A 23413-nucleotide genomic window follows, 5' to 3' on the forward strand; every position below is an offset into this window, starting at 1 on the left:
ATTCAATACTCTTGAGAGTCTTCAATTCAATGTTTTTGAGGTGATGCAGTCTTTCTCTTGTTTTACTAGTTATCCTTGAAATTTTACCAAAAACTTCAAAATTATCAAAAAATAAAGTTAATATCTTAATCTCCCCTCCCAAATAACACAAGGACCTTAGAACACTTTAAAACTACAAGGGCATTCTCTCCCAACTCACATATTATGATGGTCCAGTATTTTAGCCCTGTCCTATTTTGTTAGCCCCTCAGATTAGAAGTGTTAGTATTTATATAGAAACATTTTTGTTTAGATTTACCAGTGTTCACAAATTCTCTGTTCACCATCCCTTCTTGCATTGTAATAATTTCCCTCTTCCTGAAGTACATCTTTTAAAAGTTTATTTAGGGTACTTACGCTGGTGATAAACTCAGTTTTTGTTTATCTGAAAATATATTTTTCATACTCATTATTTTTAAACTAAATTTTAAATGGATACACACATAAACTCTATAAACATTCCTGTATGAGTCTTTTTGTGGACAAATGTGGGTCTATCTCTTGGGTAAATATGTAGGAGTAGAATGGCTGGGTCATAGAGTATGTGTTTATGTAAAATTAAAAGTGCTAAAAGTTGTCCAAAAATGACTGTATCACTTTATTCCAACAGCAGTGTATGATAATTCTAGGTACTCTGAATTCTGGCCTCAAATTACTGCCATCAGTATTTTAAATTTTGGCCATTCTAGTGGGTTTGTAAGTAATATAACATAATGGTTTATTTTACCTTTCCTTAATGACTAAGTAACTTTTCATATACGTACTGGTCATTCCAATCTTTGTGTGTGTGAAGTGTCCAACTATTTTGTTCATTTTAATATTTTTCTTTGTTTTTTGTTATTGATTTGTAGTTTTGTGTATATTCTCAATATTAATTCTTTGTTAGATATATTGTGCAAATAATTTCTCCCAGTCTGTGGCTTGCCTTTTCACATTTGTAATATCATTTGATGAATAGGTGTTTTCTAATTTTTAAGTCCAATTTATCAAGCTTTTCTTTTATGATTAATGCTTATTGCATGTTCAGAAATAATTCGATTATCTCAATACCATGAAGATATCCTCCAGTTCTCTTCTAGAAGCTCTATAGTTTTAGCTTTTATGTTTAGATATATGATCTATCTAAAATACATTTTCATGTTTGGTGACAGGTAGTAAAAAGTAAATCTCTACCCCTACCTGTAGTTATCCAGTTGTTCTTGCAACATTTGGGAAAAACAAATTCCTTTCCCCTTGGGTTGTCTTGGTAAATTTCTCAAAAACCAATTGACAACATATTTATGGGTCTACTTTTTTACTTTGTTTTGTTCCATTGATCCAAACACACACTTGATTAGAAGAGTTTTCTGTAGGTCTCAAAATCAGATAGTCTTCCATGTTCATTCATATTTTTCAAGATTGTTTCAGGTATTCAGGTTCTCTTTGAAGAACATAAAATATTATAATCAGCTGATCAATTCTATTTAAAAAAGGCCTCCAAGATCATGGTGATTAGGACTACACTGAATCTATAGTTACATTTGGAGAAGACAGACGTATAGACATCTTAACAATATCACCACTTCCAAATCATGAGCACTGTATAACACTACTTATTCAGGCATTCTTAATTTCTTTTCCATTGATTTGTGGTTTTTAATAGTAACTAGCATTTTGCATTATATAACTATCAAGTATTTTATGTTTTTAAATTCTAATATAATGGTATTGTTCAATTTCATATTCTAAGGTTTTGCTACTACACTATAGAAGCTCCCACTGTCCTCTACCACCGCCCGTTACCAGGACTCAGCCTTGCCACTGTCTCCAGTCCTCAGCCTCTCCACCCTCTAGTCCTACTGCCCTGCTCCATTTCTTAACTCCTTAGGCAACACCCATTTTCCCACCCCTCCAACCCCTTCCCTCTTCTGAGTCTACTAGCCCTGCCCTTATCAACAGTTCTTCAGCCCCACCCCTAGGTCCAGTCTTCCAGCTCCCACCCCTTCCTGTCCTCTAATCCCACCCTCTTTCCAGTCCTGCAAACCCTCCCCCTACCCAGTCCTTTACCACTTCCTTCAGTCCAAAGCCCCGCCCACTTCCCTCCCTCCCGTCTCACCCCTCTCTCCAATCCGCCTGCCTCCATCTTCCCACTTCTCCAGCCCTGCCTAGTTTCCTCACTACTTCAGCCCTATTGTGTGGCAAGTACTTATTAGGTATTCTACATTACAAAATCTCATTTAACCTTTACAACAGTGTTGTTGGTACACGCTGTTATTCTCATTTTAAAATACGACTTAGTGTCTTCACCTGTGTTCCTTTTATAACATTTAGTCTATTATGTTACCAATCATTCATTTTTACAATAGTTCCTTTACTGGTCTGCAAGTTAGGGGTGATAGCAGTCCTCACACTGGGCAGTGGGGTTTAAATAACATGACTCAGTGATTTGGACATAGTTCGTTTTTAATAAATGTTAATCACTATTATATATATATACATATACACTCACTAAGTAAGGGGACTGACATTTATCCTTTATTCATAGAGGGCCTGGCTCATGGTAGGCTTTCAGTGAGTGAATGAAGCACTGCTTCGCTGCGATGTACTCCAGAACAGCCAAGGCAGGAACAAATACGGTGGTTAGGTGTCAAAAAACAGATCGAAGAATAATTACTTGGGTCTGTATAATGCACTTGGCTTTCAAAATGGTGAAGTTCTTGGGCCTAGAAGCCTCGTAAGAGATCTTGGGATTTTGCAATGTAGACTGTAAACTTTTGAAAACGTTTTAGCTGGGGTGGTGAGTGTCTAATCAAAGGTGGCTTTCGGTAAAGTTTGATGCAATGGGAGGGGTATTTATTAGAATCCGGCCACTGGCTACACTGGGAAGCAGGCACAAAACAAGTCCTCTTCAAGGGCCTGGAAGCTTGTCAAGATGGTATGACCAGAAAGACACTGAGGCTCAAGCTCGATGGTGGCATCTAGGTTCTGGATTTGCTTGTATCAGAGAAGACATCGGGTCGCTTCAAAGGCTATTCTGGAGAGTGCCGCCTGTCTGAGGTGGCAGTGGGGTCCGTTCTGGCTAGGTCCCAGACAGCCGGAGGCCTCCAGCCCGCCCACCCACAAAAACCCCCGGAACCCCTTCTCCCAGGAGACTGTATTGGTCCTTCCTGCAGCGTTAGATTCGCCTCCGCGGCCCTTCCACGCTTGTCATTCACCCGTGCGCAGCCAAACGGCACCCATTGGTTGGGCGACTCGGCCGAGGGGGAAAGGGCAGCTACTTCCTGTGTGCCAATGAATGCGCAGCCTCACAGGCGGGGGGCGGGCCTGAAGTTGTGAGCGAGCCAATCACAGGCCCCCGGTGACTGGCCGCTCGAGAGGGAGTGAGTCGCGCGCTCGCTTCCCCAAGATGGCGGCCGCTAAGGACGGTTGTGCTTTGGAAGACGTGGCCGCAGGGAACGGGCGGCGACTCCACCTAGGAATTCCTGAGGCCGTTTTTGTGGTAAGGGCCACTCCGCTCCTCGGTATCTTGACGCTGTTCTGTGGGGTACCCCTTCCTTCCTGGTCCCCACCCTGGCCTCGGTTGTTGTGGGAACGAGTTCAGCTAAAGGATTTGGGAGAGAGCACTCCGTCCGCTCTCCCCCTCCGCGCCTGGACGGACTGAGCCCTGTTGGGACCCGCTCGGCGGGAACGCGGTGCGAAAAGGCTCCAGAAGATAAGGGAGTGCGGGGCCGGAGGGCTCGGGAGCAGGGGCGGGGTGGTCTTCGGGACCGCCCCCACCCTACCCCACCGCCACCCCCACCGCCACCCCAATCCCCAAGCTGGATTTCGTCCCCTGCTTCCTGGAGAACGGGAGGCGGTGAGAAGCTTGAGTCCCGGCCTAGGTTCTGGAGAGGCCGATGTGTGAGTGGTGACTTAGGGTACAATGAGAAGGCAGAAGAGCTGGTGCTAAGGTGTGAAGATAGGAAGTGATACCTAGTCTGGGGAAGGACTGCAGTGGTTCCTTCCTTTGAAGAATGGAGGAAGGGACTGCTGGGGAAGTCGGAGAGGGTGAGAACGTGAAGCCCTTGTGTGTCCTGCTGAGGAACTGAGGTTTTATCCAGTAGGCAACGGAAGGTGTCTAGTTAAAGCCACTGTATAATCATATTTGCTTTTAGATAACATTGTCCTAACAACTTAGTAGAGAATAAATCGTGTGGAGTTCAGAAAGGAAGCGACGAATGCAATTTGGAATCTTCACAGAACAGGGAGACGAACCTAAGTCCAGAGAGAAGCAAGTAGTTGGTTTCAACCCAGTACTTCCATAACGCTATTCTCGAAATAGTATTTGAAAACTGTTGGAATAATGAGAGAAAACGTGACTGACCTTCCAGCCCGGTGTCATCTATCTTTCCCTACTCATTTCTGGCTGAACTGCTACAAAATCTTAAGGGAATTTTCTTAATCTATATTGCCTTATCTCTGTCTTTTTGCTAATCATATCTTACACCCTTCAAAAGACCCATTTATTTTATTTATTCTTTTATTTAGACCACTTTTATGTATACTCTGTATATTTACATTTGCTGATTCAGTTTTATAGAATTTTCTATACTTCTCCCTGAGCTGTGCCATTTGTTTCTTTACACTCATCTCCCAGCTTAACACATAAAATGTCTTGAATACAGGGCACTTTCCTAATGCTTTTACAAAACCCTAGGAGGCAGGTACTGTTACTCTCATTTTGTAGATGGTGAAAGTGAACCACAGAGCCCCTGAGTAACTTGCCCCGAGTCACGCAGGGTGTGAGTTACCCAGGATTTGAATTCGGCAGTCTGTGGAGCTCCATCGCCTCTACTTACATGTCATGCTCTGCCTCTGGGAGGAAAGTGAGGTCGTTATCTTGCTCAGTGTCATTTCTCCTGGTCCCGCACAGTACCTAACACACAGTATAAGCTCATGACCAGATGTGGAATTGAGTTTCCATAGTGCCTTAAAATACTACCTTCACGGTGGTCACGGAGAGATGGCTTCACAAATCTAATTCAGGAGGATAGACTTTATCTGAAGGCTTAATAAAGTCTTATCTTAAAATGCATTTTTCCCTAAAATGTTATGGGTTTTTTTTTAGACCTTAAAATTTCTACCAATCTAATATAATAATCCAAATTTTGCATAAATATTTTTATGTTCCCAAACAATTGTAAATAGCATAATACTGTAGAAAGAACATTGGTTTCTAAGTAGCCCAAGGTTTGAATCCTGCCTCTACTTCCCACTTGCCGCTTAGTCTTGAGCATATTAATTTACAGCTTCTGGCCTCCGTTTCTTTAACTGAAATAGGGGTGGCAGTACTTAGAGTTGCCAAGAGAAACAGAAATTGTCCTTTCAGTATTGCAGGTAGATGCTTAATATGTATTACTGTATGTGGTGAGAGGAGGCAGTATACCATATTGGCTAGAAACCAGACTGTGCCTTTTCCCCATTTCCATTGGTGCAGTAATTTCTTTCTCTGCTTAAATTGTCCCTTTCCCCCTTGTCCCTTTGTTGACCTCTTCATCTCAACATGTAGTTCAGATATGACCTCCCTGTAGTTTTCCCTGACTGCCACCCCAGGACGGCATTCTTGGCACTTCCATCTGTTCCCTTAGCACGTTGTATAGACACAGCTGATGTTTGCTGAGCACTTACTAGTGCACTCCCTTGCTGTGATTCTCTTCCTTTTTCTTCTTGCCTTGTTTTGGTTAAAATGCTTCCTTATAGCTAGTAAGCATGGATGAGAACACTGATGTAGCAATCCCAGGAACTGTAAGATACTTGCAGTGAAGGACTACAGTTCTTTAAACTACTGGAAAGCCCTTATAAAATCTCCTTAAAACTTCCATATATTTTCACTTAGTACCTGATCCTTATCTAAGTAACTAGCTTTTCTTCAAGGGCCAGCCTGTGTAGTTTGCATTTTTAAAAAATGCTGTTGGGTTTTACTGCTTGTCTTTTGGTTAATTATTCCTGTTACAAAAGATTGTTCTGTTTGCCTCTTAGGTTTGCTTTATTTCAACCACTTGATACTTAAGGAAGCATTTGTGGCTTGTTTTAGGAACCTACTGACCATGTTTAGCTTGATTTCTGTGGCAGTACTTGAATTAAAATTTTAAGTGATAAAATTGATAATTTTGGCAGGCAACCTGTTGAATCATTTTGTGGGTAGGGCACATGACTAGGCAATGTGTTTGACTGTTGGTAATTTTCATATTTGCTACTAGTGCTGCATGGAGGATGCATGAAGTAGACAAGGTCATCTTTCCCCATGTGTAAGTAAAAAGAGGAAGATGGAGGAAGAATAAATTAGCTACATAGTGTATGTGCACTGTCTGAAATGGTCCCTAACTTTTATAACTACTTTTTTTATAAGCCTTTAGAGAAAAAGAAACACAAGCTCTTTTTCCTTTATGTTTTAAAAATAAAGCTAAAGCAGTCAAAAATCTGATTAGAGGTATGAATTCTAAGGTTTGTAATGTATTCTTTCTGATGCTAAAGGAAGATGTAGATTCCTTTATGAAACAGCCTGGGAATGAGACTGCAGATACAGTACTAAAGAAGCTGGATGAACAGTACCAGAAGTATAAGTTTATGGAACTCAACCTTGCTCAAAAGAAAAGGAGGTAAGAGTGAAAATTTCCAAGTTTTAAAGAGTAATCTTGTATAGCTTAAACTTTTGAAAGATTGAGACAATTTGCATACAAATAAAATGTCTGTTTGTTGAATGTTTAGTTTGGTTAACTTCGATAAATGTATCTACTTTTTAACCATTGCCCAGACCAATATATAGAACATTTCTATTACCCCAGGAAGTTCCTCCCACCCCTTTCCAGCCAACCCTGCCCAGTCCTAGAGATGACCACTTTTCTGATTATTTTAATCATAGGTTAGTTTTCTCTGTTCTTAAACTTCATATAAATGGAACATATAGTAACTACTGTTTTATGTCAGGCTTATTACACTTAGTATAATACTTTTGAGAGTCATCCATGGTGTTATAGCAGTAAATTAGTTTCTTTTTAGTACTGAGTCATTTTCTGTTGTTGTGGATGTACCACAATTTTTGTCTATTTTTATCTCTTTGCCTGTCGATGGACATTTGGATTGTTTCTCCATTTGATTTTAAGTCTTTGTGTGGACGTTTGTTTTCATTTCTCCTGGAAATTACCTAGGGGTGGAATTGCTGACTTACATGGTAAGTGTATGTTTAATTTTATGAGAAAGTGCCAAACATCCTCCAAAGTTGCTATTGCATATTACACTCCCACCAGCAGTGTATGGGAGTTTTGTTCCTCATCCTTGTCAGCACTTGATATTGTCAGTCTAAATATGGTTTAGAAACATAATAGATGAATATTGAAGTACTTATTCCAGAGCATCTAAGAGCATAACATCTTAGGTGTCCACTTCATCCTTCTCATTTTGCTGTTGAGATGAGAGACCCACAGAGGATATGACTTTCCCAGAACTACGTAACTAATGGGCATAGAATAAAAGTATCCTTGCTTTCAATCCTTTATTCCCCTGTATTTTTATAGTAGCTTATGAAATCAGTTCCCAGTAATAAATACTTATGAGTATCTGTCTGCTATGCACATGTGCCAGCATTCTTCTGTCAGTTAAGTGTTTATGGAATTCCTAATAGGTGCCAGATACTGTTTTGAGTGAAATAAGTTCCAGTATCTACACAGGGACATAATCTAGGGGCATGATAGGTTTGTAAGTAAATTAGGTTCACAAAGTGTAGCAGTCAAGACACTGTAGTACAAAATAATGAGTTAATACAGGGGAAGGTATGATCTGAAGCAGGCAGACAAAGAGCTCCAAGAGGAGCAGGCGGCTGTGTAGAATTCTGAAGGCTGGTTGTGAGTTTGGAGGCAGACTAAAGTAAGGAAGGGTAGTCTGGGTATGAGGGTACCACTTGTGCAAAGATACAAAAGTTTGTTTTTAGATACATTTTCTTCTTTGAGTTTGGTGACAATTGAGGAAATTTGAATAAGGGCTTGGTATTAGATGATATGAAAAGTCATTGACATGGACAGATGAAGAGTGTTAATGGAAGAAAGAATAGAAAATGCTATAAACAGTATGCTTTCATTTTGGGGGAAAAATGTGTATGTGCATAGACATACCTGGAAGAATTGACAATAGTGTTGCATTAACAGTGGTAATCTTTGGGTGGTGGGAATATGGCATTTTTCTTATTTTGCTTATCTGTATTCTTAATTCTCTGTAGTGTACATGTGCTGCTTTTATAATAAAAGTTTATTTTTATTTGAAAAAGAAGACTAAAGCCATCGGATTTGAGATCACTTGTAGGGAAGTTATAGTTAGAGGAGAAAATGCACCTCACAACCAAGCCCTGGGGAAGAGGAGAGAATCTCTGTATAGACTTAAATTGCTGACTCTCGTACTGAGGCATGTAGGATGGCTCCCAGGTCTGAGCAACTGGAAAGGAGAGTTACCATCACCTGAGAAGACTGGGTGGAGCAGGTTTGGGGGAAGATCAGGAGCAGTTCAATTCTGGACACATTTAAGATGCCTTTTGGGCATCCAGGTGGAGATGTAAGTAGGTGATTAAATATATGAGTCTGAATTTTGGGAGCAATCTGGGCTGGAGATAAAAATTTGGAAGTCATTTAAAGTCAGAGGACTGAAGTGAGCTGCATTACCAAGAGAGACGATCAAAGATCTAGGCATTGCGACAGGGAGAAGAGGGATAACTACCAAAAAAGACTGAAAAGAAGCTTTCAGTGAGGTCAGGAAAGCCAGGAGATCATGGGGTTCTGGAAGCCCAGCTAAAAAAAATGTGTCCTGGAGGAGGGAATGATCACCCCTGTCTGATGCTGCTGATAGCTCGCCCAAGTGGGATAAGGGCTGAGAATGGACTTGGACTTAGTTAAGTGGAAGACATTGATATTCTGAATGGGAACAGTGTTGGTCCAGTGATTCAGAAAAGAATGATAAAATTGGACACAGTGAATACAGAAAACTTTTTTGAAGAGTTTTATCCATTTTAATAGTGGCTTGGTTGTCTTTTTATTTGTAGGAATTCTTTATATATTGGACACATTTAGATTATATGTGTGAGAAATTTTTCTTACTTTTGTAATTTGTCTTTTTTTCTTATGATTTCTTTTTTATATTTTTTATTTGTTCATTATTGTATTATTTATTTTATTTTGGCCTGGGGAGGGGAGGTAATTACATTTATTTATTTTTAGAGGAGGTACTGGGGATTGAACCCAGGACTTCATGCACGCTAAGCACATGCTCTGCCAGTTGAGCTATAGCCTCCCCCTGTTATGGTTTCTGTTGATAAGTAGTTCTTAATTTAAATGTTTTCAGTCAAAATTTCTCTTCATAGTGCTTTTTGTGTATTGCTTAAGAAAGCCAATTTTGTATTTCATGGCTTTATTGTTTTTTGTTTCACATTTATATCTATAATCTGGATTATTCAGAAGTGTGTTGCTAAATTTCAAAGCAATTGTGGGTTTTCAGGCATGTTTCTTTGTACTTTCTGTTTACAGTAAAGTGATAATTAGATCTGTAGTCTTGGTCATAGGTTTTCTTTTCTTTCTTTTGTTTTTGGCAACACTGCTTCATAGATTTGTGTATTGTTTTTCCATTAAGAGGCAGATAGTATCTAATTGTCTCTTACTATGATACTCAATGCCTAGATCCATTAATTATGAGTTGCAGAATGATGATATTCTAATTTAGTTATGTATTTTTTATTTATTAATAAGCTGCCATCTTTCAATTATCTTACAGTTCCTGGGATCCCTATGTCATTTTTGGTTGGCTCTTCTTACATCTACTTGTTTTTTCTTCAGATTACCAATATCTTCTTTTCTCTTAGAGGTATTTTTAATACTCACTGTATAATCTTTTTTCCATTTCTCTTTTCTTATTGTAGTATAGTCAGTTTACAATGTTGTGTGTATAATCTTTTTTTGTATAATCTTTTACTATTTAATTTTGTTTCATCTTGTAGAGGTTGTTGAGTTTATTGTCTTTATTTAATTTTGTAGTTGAGTTGATCAGATTATTGTGCCTGTCAGCTCAGGGATATCAAGTTACTTTGGCCAGTAATGTATGTGGGAGTGGGAATAATTTAAGTCCCTTCCTGTGGGTAGGGTTAGGAAGAATGCTGCTGCTATTCAGTCTGTGGCACAGCCATTGAACAAATGTTCCTTCTCCCCAGCCAGACAACTTGGCCACTGGGAGATTCTTTCTGTTTCTCTGTCTTTATCATCTCCCCTGGGAGTGGAAGTGGAGAAAGAGGAACTGCTGGGAACTTGTCTTCTCAGCTCCTCAGCCTTACCTTCTCCCTGACTCTGGCTAGTTCTACTGGCTTTCTGCCCTTTAGCAGTGATAGGGTAGGTAATGCAATTCACACAGGGCACTTTAGGGGGAGGAATAACACCTAGAAAGTTTCCTTTTAACCTTAAACTCCCCTTTTGAGGACTTGATCCACTTCACTTCTAAGCTGCTGCTTCCCCTCTCACTGCCCTTTGCACTCCCAGGACCTAGAGATTTCCATTGTTCATATAATAACAAAGACCTAGAACTAAACCAAGTGTCCATTGACAGGGCAGTGGAAAAACAAGTTGTGTTATATTTGTAATTGGATGTTACACAGCAGTGAAAATAAATGAACAAATCTTAGGAACCTAATTGAGTTATAAAGCAAACCCCAGAAAAGCATGTACAAGAGACTGCTTGTATTAAGCTGAGAAACCCGCAAAGAATAAATTGTTTAGGGATACACATAGATGTGATGAACTATTTGAAAAGGTAAAAAAGGGACTGTAAACACACAGTTCTGGAGAGTTGCTATCTTTTGGGACAGAGCATGGTGGGGAGGGGTGTATTTCTCAGACATGCATAGTGGCCTTGGTGATGTGGTTCCTAAGTCGAATGGGATTGTAGCTGCTTGATTCATTGATATGCTTCCTAGCTTATCTATTACATGTAATACGTGCAAAAATATATCATAGAAGTCATTTACATGACCAAAAAAACTTGATTTGAACATACTTATGTTGTATGTGTATCAGATATTTTACAAATGAATAAATGTACATCTTTGTAGCATTTACCTATATCAGCATATACAAAAATAAGCAGAATGGAGAGATCTACAGCATGTGTTGAATTGTAAAGAATTCATAGAACATTAGCCTTCAAACTAAGTTAAAAAAAATCAATGCTAAATGTGTGTTTCTAGATTATTCATTAGGCTATATGACTAGATAGTGATACTATTTTTTTTAAGCGTCAGGCTCATCTAACACATTTCTTGCCAAGTCAGTAGCACAGGGTGTAACAAAGTTTGCCATGCCAGCCTCTTTCACATGTGCTGTGACTTCCTTTATATGATTCAGTAACTATATTTTCATTATCATATTTAAACTTTGTTTACATGCTGATCTCCAATAATATTTAGTTAAATGTATTCTTAAAGGACCACACCTTTCTTTTTGTATCCTTAGTCTGTTTTGTTACAAATTACATTGTGATTTGACAGGAACCCCAGAACTATTTTGCACTTTTTTCCACGCAAAACACTTAAAGCCTTGGGTAGCTTCTAATTGTCCAAAAAAAAAGCTTAAAAGTTTTATTCTTTCCTCTCTGAGTGTTTTCAGCATATTTTATCTCTTTATTTTCTTGTCAGTGAGATTCATGTCATTTGAGAATCAGTTGCTAGTAGTTTTTAAAAAATTATTTCTAATAGGCTTTATTTTTAGGGAAGTTTTAGTTTCATAGCAAAATTGAGCAGAAGATACATAGATTTCTCACCTACCTCCAGCCCCCACACATGCACAGCCTCCCCCGTTACCAACACCCTCCACCAGAGTGGGGCATTTGTTACAGTTGATGAGCCGATATTGATGTGTTATTATTAACTAAAGTCCATAGTTTATATTAGTGTTCACTCTGGGTGTTCTGCCAGAGTATACCACATCTTCTCTGGGTTTGGACAAATGGACGATATCATGTGTCCACTATTACAGTATCAAACAGAGCAGTTTCACTGACCTAACAATTCTCTGTGCTCCACGTATTCATCCCTCCCTTCCCCCTAACCTGACAACCGCTGATCCTTTTACTGTCTCCATAGTTTTGTCTTTTCCAGAATGTCTTATACTTGGAGTCATATAGTACGTAGCCTTTTCAGATTGGCTTCTTTCACTTAGTAATATGCATTGAAGTTTCCTCCATGTCTTTTAATGGCTTGATAACTCATTTCTTTTTTTTTTTAATTGAAGTACACTCAGTTACAATGTGTCAATCTCTGGTGTACAGCACAATGTCCCAGTCATGCATATACATACATATATTCATTTTCATATTTTTTCTATTAATGTTTATTATAAGATATTGAACATAGTTCCATGTGCTTTACAAAAGAAACATTTTTAAAATCTATTTTTATATATAATGGCTAACATTTGTAAATCTCAAACTCCCAAATTTATCCCCTCCCATGCCCTTTCCCCAGTAACCTTAAGATTGTTTACTAAGTCTGTAAGTCTTTCTGTTTTGTAGATGAATTCATAATGTCCTTTTTTTTTTCAGATTCCACATATGAGTGATATCATATGGTGTTTTTCTTTCTCTTTCTGGCTTACTTCACTTAGAATGACGGTCTCTAGGTCCATCCATGTTGCTGCAAATGGCATTATTTTCTTTTAATGGCTGAGTAGTATTCCATTGTATAAGTATACCACATCTTCTTTATCCAGTCATCTGTCGATGGACATTTAGGTTGTTTCCATGTCTTGGCTGTTGTATATAATGCTGCCATGAACATTGGGGTGCATGTATCTTTTCAAATCAGAGTTCCCTCTGGGTATATACCCAGAGGTGGGATTGCCGGATCATATGGTAAGTCTGTTTAGTTTTTTGAGGAATCTCCATACTGTTTTCCATAATGGCTGCACCAAACTACATTCCCACCAACAGTGTAGGAAGATTCCTTTTTCTCCACACCCTCTCCAGAATTTATCATTTCTGGACTTTTGAATGATGGCCATCCTGACTGGGGTGAGGTGATACCTTGTAGTTTTAATTTGCATTTCTCTGATAATTAGTGATATTGAGCATTTTTTCATATGTCTATTGGCCATTCGTACATCTTCATTGGAGAAATGCTCGTTTAGGTCTTCTACACGTTTTTGGATTGGGTTGTTTGTTTTTTGTTATTAAGTTGTATGAGCTGTTTATATATTCTGGAAATAAAGCCTTTGTCAGTCGCATCATTTGCAAATATTTTCTTCCATTCCTTAGTTTGTTGTTTTGTTTTGCTTATGGTTTCCTTTGCTATGCAAAAGCTTATGAGTTTAATTAGGTCCCATTTGTTTATTTTTGCTCTTATTTCCATTGCCTGGTAGACTGCTCTAGAACATTGCTAAGATTTATGTCAAAGAATGTTTTGCCCATGTTTTCTTCTAGGAGTTTTATGGTATCATATCTTATATTTAAGTCTTTAAGCCATTTTGGGTTTATTTGTGTATAGGGTGTGAGGGAGTGTTCTAACTTCATTGATTTATATGCTGCTGTCAGTTTTCCCAACATTACTTGCTGAAGAGACTGTCTTTACTCCATTGTATATTCTTGCCTTCTTTGTTGAAGATTAATTGGCCGTAGGCCTTTGGATTTATTTCTGGGCTCTCTGTTTTGTTCCATTGATCCATATGTCTATTTTTGTGCCAATACCATGCTGTTTTGATTGCTGTAGCTCTGTAATATTGTCTGAAATATGGGAGGGTTATTCCTCCTGCTTCATTCTTTTTCTTCAGTGTTCTTTGGCAATCCTGGGTCTTTATTGATTCCGTATAAATTTTAGGATTATTTGTTCTAGTTCTGTGGAAAATGTCCTGGGTATTTTGATAGGGATGGCATTAAATCTGTAGATTGCATTGGGTAGTATGGCCATTTTAACAATATTAATTCTTCCAAATCAAGAACATGTGATATCTTTCCATTTCTTTAAGTCTTACATATATATAAGTATATAATATATGTAGCATCCCATATTCCATTATCACATGACAGAGAATTTACAGTCAGAATAATGAAGACATTTCCTTTAGTTTTCCTGTGGCTGTTCATGTAATGAAGTGAAGAACACCAGTGTATTAATAATGTTCCTTTTTATCGCATGCTATTTCTAAGCAGATATTTGAAATGCTCGGAAGACTCCACTTTCGGTCTCCTTGGAGCATCTTTTCATGTGCTTATTTGCCTCCTGTGTATCTTCTTTAGTGAGGGGTCTGTTAAGTAAGGTCTTTAGTACATTTAAAAAATCCAGTTGTCTGTTTTATTGTTGAGTTTTGAGAGTTTTTTGTGTATTTTGGATACCAGCCCTTTATCAGATGTGTCTTTTGCAGATATTTTCTTCCAGTCTGTACCTTGTCTGTTTATTCTCTTGATGGATCTTTGGCAGAACAGAAGTTGTTAATTTTAATAAAGTCTAGCATGTCATTTCTTTCATGGATTGTGTCTTTGGTGTTGTATCTGAAAAGTCTTTACCATACCCAAGGTCATCTAGGTTTTCTCATGTGTTATCTTCTAGGAACTTTATAGTTTTTCATTGTACATATTTAGGTATGATTCATCTTAAGTTTTGTGAAATGTGTAAGGTCTGTGTCTAGAGTAATTTTTTATGTGTGGATGTCCAGTTATTCCAGGCTAGTAGCTATTATATAACTTACCTGTTAAGTCCAGTCAGTCTCATCACGCCTGACAGAGTTGGTGGTTTCCAGTGGTTTCCAATTTAGAATATATTTGAATGCATGTTATTTTTAAAATTAGTCTATTTAAAATCCAATTCTAATCAGATGCAGAACCTCTGAATCACCTATGTGGAATATGATTTACTGTGGTGTTTGACACGTAGAACAGGGCTTTGGTACACAGTAGGCATTCCATAAATATTTGCTATTATATCTAAATATTTTAGTAAATATTTATGTCTGGGATAGATATTTTAATAAACAAAATTTATTAAATATCTTAAAGATTTCATATGTATAAATTGCCCTCAAAACATATCAACAGAAAATGCAAAGCTAGTAAGACTGTGTCTTGGTGGCAGAAATATTAAGCTAACCTTTTTCTTATTCACAGGCTAAAAAGTCAGATTCCTGAAATTAAGCAGACTTTGGAAATTCTAAAATACATGCAGAAGAAAAAAGTAAGTGCATTTTTGTTTGTAAATATGAGCCAACCAGGATATTTCAGCAGAGACGTGCTCTTTGGTATTTGAACTGTGCTGGGAGATCCAGTCTGCCTTCTTGAGCACATGTCTTGAGGTTACAGACACTGTGCTTCTGTAATACATGTGCCTTTCCGCCAAAAGTCAGTTTTTGTTGTTGCTGTTGTTCTCTCAGAATAAGGAGTGAGTCCAAGACTTACAGAGCTAGAAAGAATCTTAGAAATTATATTTTGGGTTCTCATTTCACAGTCGAGGAAACTTTGCAAAGAGGTTACACTTGACCAGTGTCATATAGCTAGTTGCTGGGAAAACTGGATTTGAGAATCTTTTTAGTCTTAATCCAGTATTTATTAAATAAAAGCAGGCTGTAAAGATTAAATTTCCTAAGCGTATTGTATTTACAAGATTATGTGTACATGTATATATATGATTTATAGGTTGACTGGTAAAATAACTACATTTCTAGTACATTTTTTCTGTCCTGAACTTTGTAGGAAACTTCAGAAAACTGGTTAGTTGAGCATGAAGCACTGATGAAGCAATAATTAACGCTAGATGTTTCTTGAATGGTGCTTACCTTGCGCCAGGTACTGTTGGATGTGTGTGTGTGCATGCGCACACACGTAGTAAGTAGCTGAGCCAGAGTCCACGCCCTCCGTGCCCAGCTGTCTGGCTCCAGCATTCATTTCTTTTACCACTGTATTTAGTCTGCATGATGGTACTGTTTTAAATGGCTTAGATTCAGCTCTGTGATCTCTCCTTTATAATGTTGATGTTAAAATGGACTGTTTACAGTACTGTCATTTCTTTTGAAGGAGTCCACCAATTCACTGGAGACCAGATTCTTACTGGCAGATAACTTGTATTGCAAAGCTTCAGTTCCTCCTACTGATAAAGTGTGTCTGTGGTTGGGGGTAAGTAAGTGTAGTAGCCGCAGCTTCCTTGGCTGACATTTGTAAACCAGGATGTTTTCCCTTGCACAGTGGTACTGTTTGAGCTGTGTAAAGTGCTCATCTCCCTTGACTGTGGAAGGAATGAGGGGGTGGTGTCCAGTGGGGATCAGGAGTGTGATGAAGATTACTGCAGAAACATGCTCAAGTCTGTCCCACTCAAAACAAAACTGATCACAACCCTCCTTCCCCTCCAGCTAATGCTTCCTCTCTTAAATGTAACAGAAGGAAGAGCAATAGATGTAAAATAGAAAGTACTGTTGAACCTCAGATAAATGTTTCTTCACCGTAAGAGTTAGTTCTAGAAGTTTCTCTCTAAAGGGAGAAAAGATTATTACAAAAAACTTGAGGTTAGAATACATTTTTTAAATCATGTATTTCAATTTTGATGATTTCATAGACCTTGTCTGTGATTTCTTCCTACTTTACTCCTCTCAGTCCCCTGACCAACCAGCCGAGTCACTCCTGACTGTCCAGCTAGCTGTCCATCGATCTTGTTGTCTCAGGCAAGTTCCCATACAAAGTAGCAAGTCAGTACTACTCGAAGCTCTCCCTCCTGTCCTATAGGATCATCCCTGAGAGGCACTCGCTTCTCTATCCCTTAGTTCCTTCTCCTGCTTTTTGTTAGCTGTAATATTTTCAGAGTTTTTACATTTAATTCTGCCACCATTATTCCCATACTTGTTTAGTTTTGGTTCTGTAAATGGAACAGTTATCCACCCAATGGCTCAAATCCTGGGGGTTATCCTCCTTGGTTTCGCTTTCCCTTGGCTCACATTCCATCAACAAGTGTGAATAAGATAATTCCATAAACTAGACTGGGACAACAGGGAGCTCTCTGTTAAGAATTGCACCTGGAGCCCACCTTGCAGGAGGATGAATTCCAAATAGATCACATACTTATATGAAATACTGACACTATCAAAGTTCTAGGCCAAGTCATAGATAACTCATTTTGTAACCCTGGAATAAGGATGGTTTTTTAGGCCACAAAACCCAGAAACCATAAGCAAAGTCAAAGGCAATGAATAGAAAAAATACTTGTAACTCAAATCACAGGCAAAGGAGAAACAGGTTTTCACGGTGACTTGGAGTTGTGTTTTGGGCACGTCAGTCTTGAGGTTCCTATTACACCGTCAAGTGGAGAAGCTGATAAGGCAGTATTTGAGGAGTGAATCAGCTTGGGAGAAATACTTGGCACAGGGTACTTCCCAAATGAATGCCTGATACTGATGGTTTTTGACGTGAATGAAGTGTTTTTAAATGTATTCCATTTTTTCTTATTAAAAGTAGGCAAAGTGTAGACATTTTCTGAAAAAAAAAAAAAACGTAATAAGAGACAACAGTAATTGATTGAGGAATGATATTGGGGGTATGGGTTTGGAGAGGCATTTGCTTTTCATTGAATATTTTTGTCCCTGAATTTTTATGCAGTTTTCTAATTATCATAGATTGGCATATTCAGTCAGTAAGTATCTATGTAGCACCTACTTTGTGCCAAATATTTTCATGTTGTCTCATTTAATCCTTATGACAATCATTTGAGTAATTTTTAAATTCCATCTGTCAGATGATGAAAGTGGTAAGTCAGTAACTTTGCCTTTGCCCCTACCATCTGTTGGAAATGAGAAGGAGACAGTAAAAGTTAGCTGCTTTTCTTAATGGATTAAATATAGGTAATATATATGTCTTTGAAAACTTTTAAGTTATTGTATCTTAAGCTCAGAAACAACTTTTAAAGTTGATTGAAATGTAATACTAGTTAGTGTCATGATGGAGGTAGTAGAAAGATAGGATCTGGTAACTAAACATAGTGGGGTTTTTTTTTAACATTTTTTATTGAGTTATAGTCATTTTACAATGTTGTATCAAATTCCAGTGTACAGCACAATTTTTCACTTATACACGAACATACATATATTCATTGTCACATTCTTTTCTCTGTAAGCTACCACAAGATCTTGTATATATTTCCCTGTGCTATACAGTATAATCTTGTTTATCTAGTCTACAATTTTGAAATCCCAGTCTATCCCTTCCCACCCTCCGCCCCCTTGGCAACCACAAGTTTGTATTCCATGTCTATGAGTCTGTTTCTGTTTTGTATTTCTTTTTTTTTTTTTTTTTTAATTCCACATATGAGTGATCTCATATGGTATTTTTCTTTCTCTTTCTGGCTTACTTCACTTACAATGACATTCTCCAGGAACATCCATGTTAAACATAGTGGTTCTTATCCTCATTCTTCCATTTATTTACTGTCTATGCAAGCATAGGTCACCTGACTTCTGAGCCTCTGTTCTTTTTGTTTTGTTTTGTTTTGTTTTTGAACATTTTTTTGTTATAGTCATTTTACAATGTTGTGTCAAATTCCAGTGTAGGGCACAATTTTTCAGTTATACACGAACATACATACATTCATTGTCACATTCTCTGAGCCTCTGTTCTTAACTGTAAAGCAGATAACTTGCCTCACAGGGTTGTTATGAGGAGTAAATGATATAATATATGTAAAGAAACACTCTTAACTCATGAGTCAATAAACTTTCTGTAAAAGGGCAGAGAGTAAATATTTTTGGCTTTGCAGACCACATGGTCTCTGTCACAAGTAGTATTTAACTCTGCCACTGTGGTGTGAAAGTCTAAGTGAATAAAAAATAGCTGGGTTTCAATAAAACTTATGACAGAGGCAGCCAGCTGGATTTGGCTCAAGGACTGTAGTTTGCCAACCCCTGCTCTAACCTATCAAGTACTAGGTAAATGCTTAGTGACTGTCATGGTTCTGTCTCTCCAGGCTAATGTAATGCTTGAATATGATATTGATGAAGCTCAGGCTTTGTTGGAAAAGAATTTATCGACTGCCACAAAGAATCTTGATTCTCTTGAGGAAGACCTGGACTTTCTTCGAGATCAATTTACTACCACAGAAGTCAGTATCCTTTCTTAAAAAAAGGCAAAGGAAGGAAAGGAGAAAGATGTTTTTAACATTCTTACATGCATTGCTTTAATGAGAAAAATGTACTTATTCTTAGAGTAATGGTAAGTTGCACATTTTATGAGAGTAGTACATGATGTATTTGGAACTAATACTTAATATTAGTACTTAAATAACTTTGTAGGTAGACTAATCTGAATTTGAAGTATGAAAGTATGGGAAGAGCAAATTCAATTTAACACATGAGCATTTTCCTTCCAAATAGTTTGTCAAGTAAGTAGTTCCTCAAGCATTATTTTAAGGGTCTCCTATGTTCCTACAAGTGTGCTAAGCTGTATGGGGCATGGGATGGTGAGGGAATCAGTGCAAATAAGAAAAAGAGTGGCAAAGTCTTGCTGTTTAGAACTGTACATGTAAACCAGCTAAATGATGATTTCTTAACAAATATTTCATATTTCATAGCAAATATAAGTATGTTCATTTCATGTACAGAACACCAAGGCAATTTTAAAGTTACAGAAAGATAGGTATGAACTGGAATTAGTTCAGAGCAGGCTTTGAGAAGGTAGAACTTAGGCTGTTTTTAAAGGCAGGGTAGGATTTGTATCAGTGGAGAGAAGAGGCAGGGGATGGGTATTCTCGTCAAGGCGGAAGGCTGGCATGTTGAAACACAGCTCTTGGCCTTTGCTCTCTGACCTGTCTCTCCTCCTGGTTCCTGTCACAGTCATTTGCCCCACACAGTCACCCAAGACAGAAACCTGGGAGTAGGCCTTCACTGCTTCCTTGTTCGTCACCTAAAGCCACTAATCAGCAGACTCTTGTCTGATTTCCCTTGTAAACCTCTCTGCCCATTGCTGTGACTCTCATTTTGGCCTTCCAGAACCTGGACTTGGTAGTTTTCTAGTCTGTTTTCCTCCCATCTGTCATTCACACTATCTCCACCCTGAATTTACTGAGTCACGCATGTTATGTGTATTCCTCTGGTCATAGTACTTCCCTGGTTCCTTGTGACTTGTAAGGTATGCACATGGGCACTCTGAGGGGCTGCAGCCAGCTTTACCTCAAGCCACTGATTTCTTCCTTTCCTCGCCCTCCCACAGTACACCCGGAGTTCTAAGTAACCCAGTCAGTTGTCCTGCTCACCCCTCAAATGTGCCATGTAGTTCGCATTTCCACACTTTGTTCCTCCTACCTGGAATGATTTCCCCCTACTTACCTGCTTACTCCTTTTTATGTTTCATATTTCAGCTCGAGCAGCGGAACATTTCTGAATATTTTCTAATCCTCTCAGGGCGTTTTGTTGTTACTGTGTGCTTACTTAGCACTTTGCTTGTAGGACTTTGTTTTTCATGCTGGACTGGGAGCTCTTCAAGTGTAGGGGCTGCACTTCTCCCTTTTCTCCATAGCATGGAGAATATGACAGGTGTTGAGTGGTGGGGTGAGAGAAGGCAGGCCTACTTGAGGCCTAGAGCAGGGTTGGCATGTGATTGGTAAGGTGGAGACTTCATTCAGAGAAAAAAAAATAAATAAAATTCTTAGAAGATTGGAGAAAATGTAGATGACCAATACGGTGATGAAAGAAATAGTTGATGTGTGAAGGCCTGTGCTGGATGGTGCTTGTGGAAAGGGAAAGATGTAGATGGCTTAATAAGTGGGGTGAATGTCCTGTTAAACTAAACAGAGAGTAAGAGATAAAATTACTGATAATTAAATTGTACTAATTTAAGTGTTACATGTCAAGGCATGGTTTGAACAATCTTTGAAATTTTATGCATGAGGGGCTGTCTTAAAAGCTGCTGACACTGTAAGGCCTGTGTTTGTCGGATAGAACGCCATAGTTGACTAGACATGCTAAGCAGTGACTGATTTGAGGCCTTGACTTGGCTTTGGTGGAATTTAGTTTCAGTCTTTTCTTGGTATATTGTCACTAGTACTTTGTGTGATTGCCATTTTTGATTCACTGTGTAAATGAATAGTTAGGCATTGCGTATGTTATCTTTAGAATTGTATTTGCATTTTCTTTGACAATTCTTGCAGATATGGCCAGGGTTTATAACTGGGATGTAAAAAGAAGAAACAAAGATGATTCGACCAAGAACAAAGCATAATCCTGGCAGTAAAAAATGTGGTTCAGTTTTCCAAACATGTTGTTTTAAGTACCCCGAAGTTTATCCTTAAAGGTTGACATAACTTTAAATAATTTTAACAGCAAGAATGGTAATTAAAACTTTAAAAAAAGATAAACACCACTTTATTTATTTATAAAAACAAAATTAGTTTCAAATATTTTATGAAATTAGCAGTATTTTTATTTTTTTCACATTTCCAACAAAGTAAATGCTGCTTTCATCATTTTTTTGTTTGTTTGTCATAAGAAAAGTCTTACCTGAAATGGCTGAAAACTGTGAGGTATGTTATGAAAGCTGATGTCTGGACAGTTTCACAGAGTCTACTTTTTCTTTATTAGCTGGTGTTCTCACTTGATGTCATTAAACCACTTTAGAGGTAGCAAAAACAGTTTGAATATTTGAGAACTTGTTTTTCTTTAGTACACGTGGGTCTTTATGGTCCTCTGTTGTTGTTATTTGTCTTATGTAAATGAAGTTTCATGAATTATTGCTTAGCCAATAACTAACATTCTGTGCTTTTCAGGAAATGGTAATTTGCTTTCCTAAACAACAAGAGGGCTATCGCGACAACACTTTTTTTCTAAGGTGATGTAAGTGCACAGAGGCTCTGCAGTGCCAGCATAAGGGAGATCTTGGCCAACGTGAAATCACAAAATTACCTACTCGAATCTCTTGCATAAGGCAGTTTTGTATTTCTTAAGAGTTCTCCAAAGCAGCTGAACAAGAATGTTAAGATAAATATAAATCTGCAATGGTTTAAAAGAGTTCTAAGCTTTTTTTATTCCTGATAAAACTTCGTAAGAGTAGTAGAAAAGCCCTGTGGAAAGCCACTGGCACAGCGGCTACCACTGGGCAATACGGATTCGGGTGAGAACACAAATGTATTACTCCATCTCCATGTAGCAGAATATAATTGTACAATGTTTTGTACTTGTATTTCATGATATTAAAACAGTGAAGTTAAAACTGGCATAGCACCTTTTTTCATGTTATTCTTTCTAAAATTAACATGGGTCTTTTTACATATTTGTAAAGTTTATTTACTTGCACATGTAAATAGCATGTCCCAAGAACTTCTTATGTTTGTAGAAGCAACATAAGATACCATTGGAAGGAATATAGATAAGCAAACAATTGACAGGATAAATCTGAAAGATACCAAAGTTCCTTGAGTCAGTTTTTCTTTCATAATTTTAAATACCCATATTTTAGAATTTGGAATTTGTATCTTCAGATGTTTTAAGTCCTACTTTTCCCCAAACTTTATTATGGTAAGTATATTGATACAAAATGTCCCTGTTAATATTAGGACAAGAATGATTTGCTCAGAAGGTCTTAATTTTGTCTTAAAACTTAAAGTCCATGGAAATCTAAATATGAAAATTAGGTATTCCAGGCAATATGAAGAAACATAGCTCTTTAGAGATATGAATTAAAGAGTAAAAATTACGTTAATTATTCAACAAATATACATAAATACCCATGTCAGAAACATGTCAGAAACAGTAATTAAGCTCTGTTAATTAAATAAAAGATATTTAAATCCTGCTTCTGCTAGATTCTCTTATATAAACAGTTTACATTTTCAGGATAATACAACTAGCCTGATATGGGATGATATTTTCAGGGTTAATCTTAATCTTAGTATGGTATGCCCAAAGAGGATAATGAGCAAAAGATTGATTACAGAATGTCATAGTGAGTAACAAGGGTGTTGGAAATGCAACTGAAATTTATTTTTCCACTATAAAATATGTTCATTTGAGAAAATTTAGAAAACAGGGGAAAAAAAGATATTTAAGTTTCATTTACAGTCCCCCTTGATGTCTGTGGCTTCCATTTCTTTTTCTGTGCATGTTTTTTAAAAATATAATTGAAATAATTTTGTCTTTATAATTTTTATCCTTTTTTTACTTAACATGGAATTTGCTTATTATGTAGTGCTGTTACATAAACGCGACTGGTTTCACAGTAGTATTCTAATGAGTAAACTATAGTAAACTGATGGCTGCAGACGGAAGGATCTTATCTAAGGCCACATGGCCAGAGTGAAACCCAGATCTGGTTCCCGGATAAATCGCCTTCCCTCTGTACCATGGTACCTTGCTCTTTTATTTAGAAATAACTCATGACTAAGTTT

General features: G+C 37.7%; 1 protein-coding gene across 1 annotated transcript; it reads left to right on the forward strand.

Moving 5' to 3' along the window:
* Positions 1 to 3362: 3362 nt before the first annotated feature.
* On the forward strand, positions 3363 to 22245 carry VBP1 (VHL binding protein 1). Its single transcript, XM_032475594.1, has 6 exons — positions 3363 to 3517; positions 6532 to 6656; positions 15172 to 15238; positions 16075 to 16173; positions 19004 to 19142; positions 21182 to 22245. The coding sequence occupies exons 1-6, from the start codon at positions 3425 to 3427 to the stop codon at positions 21250 to 21252; spliced, it is 594 nt and encodes a 197-aa protein (XP_032331485.1). The 5' UTR covers positions 3363 to 3424; the 3' UTR covers positions 21253 to 22245.
* Positions 22246 to 23413: the final 1168 nt, after the last annotated feature.

This window comes from Camelus ferus, chromosome X (genome assembly GCF_009834535.1).
Source record: "Camelus ferus isolate YT-003-E chromosome X, BCGSAC_Cfer_1.0, whole genome shotgun sequence".
NCBI lineage: Eukaryota > Metazoa > Chordata > Mammalia > Artiodactyla > Camelidae > Camelus > Camelus ferus.